We start from the raw sequence: 4,345 nt of genomic DNA on the forward strand, positions 1-4,345 counted from the left end.
CCAGAGCCTAGACACTAATAAATAAATGTTGGTTGATCTAATTCAGATTACAATTTTGTTTTATTCCATTTAGTTTCACAATTTCTTACAATTTGAATGACTTCTTATGAAACCCGATTCCAAAGTATTGATTAAAAAAATTAAGGTTGTTTCGGTGTGAATATGTATATATGCATAACAACGCCCTAATTGTCCGAGCGAATGGTACAATTAATGTATTTTCTTGATTTGAAGTATTTCATGCATGTTATTCTTTTTAATTTATTGATATTTCTTAATTATTTTAACCCAAAAGTGGTTTGTAAAGAAAATTATCTTGTTCTATATTTTTAGGAATGGGGTTTGTGCTGATATAGTGGCAGCATTAAGCTTATTATACTCCAAACAAAGTCCGGAAGTGAGAACAAACTGAGGGGCAATTAATGTGCCAGCACAGGTAAAGTTGCTTCTGACGCTGTCCGGTTAAGAGCTTACAGGTCCCAGTGAGGCACAATGCTCACAAGTTTTTAGCTTTGTTCTCGAAAATCTTCATCATAAAAAAAAATGCGAAATGCATTTCAGTCTGTCTCAACTGCTTTAAATAGGTAAAGGCGGCGATCAGCTATTATGTTGCGGACTTGTCGAAAATAACATATTATCCAATTGCAAATCGCGTGTACCACCCACCACCGTTGTGAACGACGTCAGGTCAGCGTTGCACAGATTGTCGACAGGCATTAAAAAAAATGGTACAATTTGCAAAGAAGCTGGCGGCGGCGGAACGGCCTGAATGGAAAGGGTGAGCTCGTGTAGCACGAAGTTGTTTCTCGTTGTTTTTTTTGGTGGAGAGTAAGATCTAACTAATTTACGATGTTATCGATCTATTGAAAGGCATTACCTGGAGTACAAGCAGCTGAAGAAGAAGCTGAGAGAAGTCTCGGATGCTAAACGCGAGGAGACACGCAACGAGCAGGAAAAGTTTAAGCATGCGCTTGACTCGGAGGTGGAGCGCGTTGTGCTCTTTTTTCTTACAAAGCAGGGCGAGTTTGCCACCGCGTTACAGGACTTGCGCACGCAGCAGCAAGCGCTCGCTAGCATCGACTTGGAGGCCATGCACTCCATTGCGGACATGTATAGATGCGTAGGAGATGATCTGGTGGATCTTTTGCATTTTGTTGAACTCAATGCGACGGGCATCCGCAAGATATTAAAAAAACATGACAAGACACTCAAAGAGCACAAGATCATGGGCTCTTACTTGTCCTCTCGCACCGACTCGCAGGCTTCGCACATGCAGCAGCTATATCACGACGGAGGCATTTCTGCCATTATCGCTAGTATCCGTGCCGCACTCACCAAGTTGCGCAAGTGTGAAGTGCTATTGGCCACGGACTTTACGGATAACGCCATTAGTCGAAAGATTTCCGAGGACGAGCCTGTGCTAAGTCGTATTGGCCAAGCGCGTCGTAGATTAGCCAAATCGACGCAATACGTTAAGGCTGTTGCTGCTCGGTCTTTGATTTTTGACTCGGAATCTTCTGAAGATGAAGATGACGAGATGTACAACATGCTTAAACGGCTGAAACAGGCCTCCAAACCGTCCCGGATGCTAAATGTACTCAATACTTTTTTGTACATGACGAACTACTATATTGTCGCTCCTACAAGTGGAAAGTATGCGGCTGAGTTAGGCGCTGAGGCATCCATGAGTGGTGTTATTGTTGGCATGACGCCCGTAGCCTCACTTGCTAGTGCGGTACTATACAGTTGGTGGGCTAATCGCTCGTACAAGGCTTCATTGACTTTTGCTACAGTGTGTTTAATGGTTGGGAATTTGCTGTATGGTATGGCACTATCATACAATAGTGTCACGATGGCTTTGGCCGGTCGTCTTTTAAATGGATTTGGTGGGGCTCGTGCTATCAATCGTCGCTATATTGCTGACAATTACTCGCGGGAGGAGCGCACGCAAGCATCGGCATTGTTTGTGACTGCTAGCGCTCTAGGTATGGCTGCAGGGCCTGCGCTCGCAGCTGCTCTTCATTATCTACCTGATTTTGAGTTTGCTGGTATCATTATAACAACGGAGACGTCGCCAGGATGGGTAATGTTGGCGCTTTGGATGGTGTATCTGATACTACTATCGATCTGGTTCATAGAACCCGATCGGATGGAGAGGGAACGCTTTCTTGAGAGCCGACGATCGTTACTAGAGAGTGAAATGGGTAATACGAGCATAGCACTGGTTGCAGCACAATTAGGTGAAGCCACGCCGCTAATTACGCGCTCGCAATCGATGAGCAATCCTCCCCGCCTTTCATCACTTTGGCGCAATGTCCCCGTTGTAACGTCTCTACTTATATACATTGTACTCAAACTGGTTTTGGAGTGTCTTATTACGGCCAGCTCGACGATAGCAGTGTATCACTTCAATTGGGGCTCTACAAACAATGGTATGTACTTGGCGGCGCTAGGATTGCTCATGTTTCCGACCAACATGGTAGTAGGATGGTTGAGTTTCCGCTACGATGATCGGGAAATGATAATGCTTTCCGAGGTCGCGATGTGTATTGGCGTTAGCGTCATTATCAATTATGGTCACTATTCAGTTGCGCAGTTTGTCGTGGGAGGTGTGATAATTTTTATCTCGACTAATGTACTGGAGGGTGTCAACATGTCCCTTTTATCCAAGACGATTCCAAAATCTTTCGCAAAGGGAACTTTCAATTCTGGTTTATTGGCTACTGAGGCTGGCACCTTTGGACGAGCCATTGGCGATGTCGCAATAACTGTCGTGGGTTTACCTGGTATTCGGTATGTGCTCAATTGGACGTTCGCACCACTCACGGCCATTTCACTTCTCACGATTTTATATACTGGTCGTGTTTATAACAAGCTCACGACAAACGATTAGTTGGAGAAGTTGCTCTGGTTTATGGCTCAGATTCCGAGCAGCACTCTTTTTTGCGGTTAAAATTCTTGCTAGAGATTTGTAAAGGCTGCGCTTCAAAGTTCTTCGAGATGTAAATTGCATTCCACCATTCTCTCGGCGTTGCCTGACAAATGCTTACGCTCTTTCTTCTTTCAAGCAGTTATTAATATTCAAAGTATATCATTAGCGTCAACGTATGCAGTGGTGATAGCCTACATTATCCCCGTTTTTTGGATCAAACAGCCCTGGCCTAATATAGCTGCACTTAATGTAAGCCAAATTCGGCTCATCCTTCCAATGTATCGGATACAAACGTAATGCGAAGAAAAAAAAAACAAGGACAGCAAAAAAGAGATGGAAAAACAAAGAAATTTATTGAGATAATTAAGGCTTTTGCTGAAGCTGTAAGACTAATAAACAGTACTCATAAAAACCATAGCAACTTACTTACAAATGATTTAAGCTTTAATACCAATCCCCAAAAGTTAATAAAAAATCAAATACTTAAAAGGAAAAGGAATAGAAACACCCTTTTGATAAGAAACACCCTTTTCGTAAGGCTAACCACCAGTCTGTAACCAACAAAAAGTCATTTATAATACTTTAACTGTAAGACCAATCCACCAAAACCAAAAAACAACAATAGTTGAACAACCGTAAAGACAACACCCTGCCCCCCCCCACAGTGAAAAAACGCATACAAATATTCACTAGAAATACCACTGCTCAAATCAAGATAAATCGAAGTTAAGACTCAATACGCATGCAGATATTGGGTAGAAATAGAGGCTGCTCGAATAAAGATAAATCGAAGTTAAGACTTATTATGCATTGCACTGACGCCTTCTGTGACGGGGCACCCTTTGCAAGTACTGTTTACAGTACTAGATGATTACAGTGAACGTGGGGTTGTTGGAAATTGACATTGAAGTTGGTGCGTGTGAAGACTGGAGAAGATTTTCTTAGTGCGATGCGCGCCGTGTTTCTGACCTATCGAGAAGCATGATCATGCAAGTGCTTAGGCTAGAACGATTAGTGAACTCTTTAACCTTTTCTTTTAATACACTCCCCCTTTTACCTTTGATAACTACTGGCAGTCCGACGGCCGTCTCTGCGTCAAGCTTGTCTGCCCAATAGGGATGGCTCGGTTACTTCACGAACTCGACGTGCAGAGGAAGATTACAGGTAGCTAAGTAGTCGTAGCTACCAAAGGTCGATACTAATGGTTTAAGTATGGAGAAAAGTAAACTGTATAATATATAACACTTCTATGTAACGACCTTCTATCTACTACTGACTTTATTATATTAGGAAAAATATGTATGGCGCCTCCTTGCGCACCGCACAATCGTGTCTTGTGACGATTGGCGGGGTTGATCGATAGAGCTAATGTCTTATTGCATCAATATTACCAAATTTGGTAATATTGGAACT

At 42.7% G+C, this 4,345-nt stretch overlaps 1 protein-coding gene across 1 annotated transcript; it reads left to right on the plus strand.

The window, feature by feature from the left end:
* Window positions 1-725: 725 nt before the first annotated feature.
* On the plus strand, window positions 726-2,893 carry CCR75_002747 (uncharacterized protein; the record flags this gene model as incomplete). The annotated part of the gene is made up of 2 exons (XM_067960844.1): window positions 726-778; window positions 871-2,893. 2 exons carry the CDS (start codon window positions 726-728, stop codon window positions 2,891-2,893), a joined length of 2,076 nt encoding a protein of 691 aa, XP_067821740.1.
* Window positions 2,894-4,345: the final 1,452 nt, after the last annotated feature.

This window comes from Bremia lactucae, linkage group LG2 (assembly GCF_004359215.1).
Source record: "Bremia lactucae strain SF5 linkage group LG2, whole genome shotgun sequence".
Classification (NCBI taxonomy): domain Eukaryota; phylum Oomycota; class Peronosporomycetes; order Peronosporales; family Peronosporaceae; genus Bremia; species Bremia lactucae.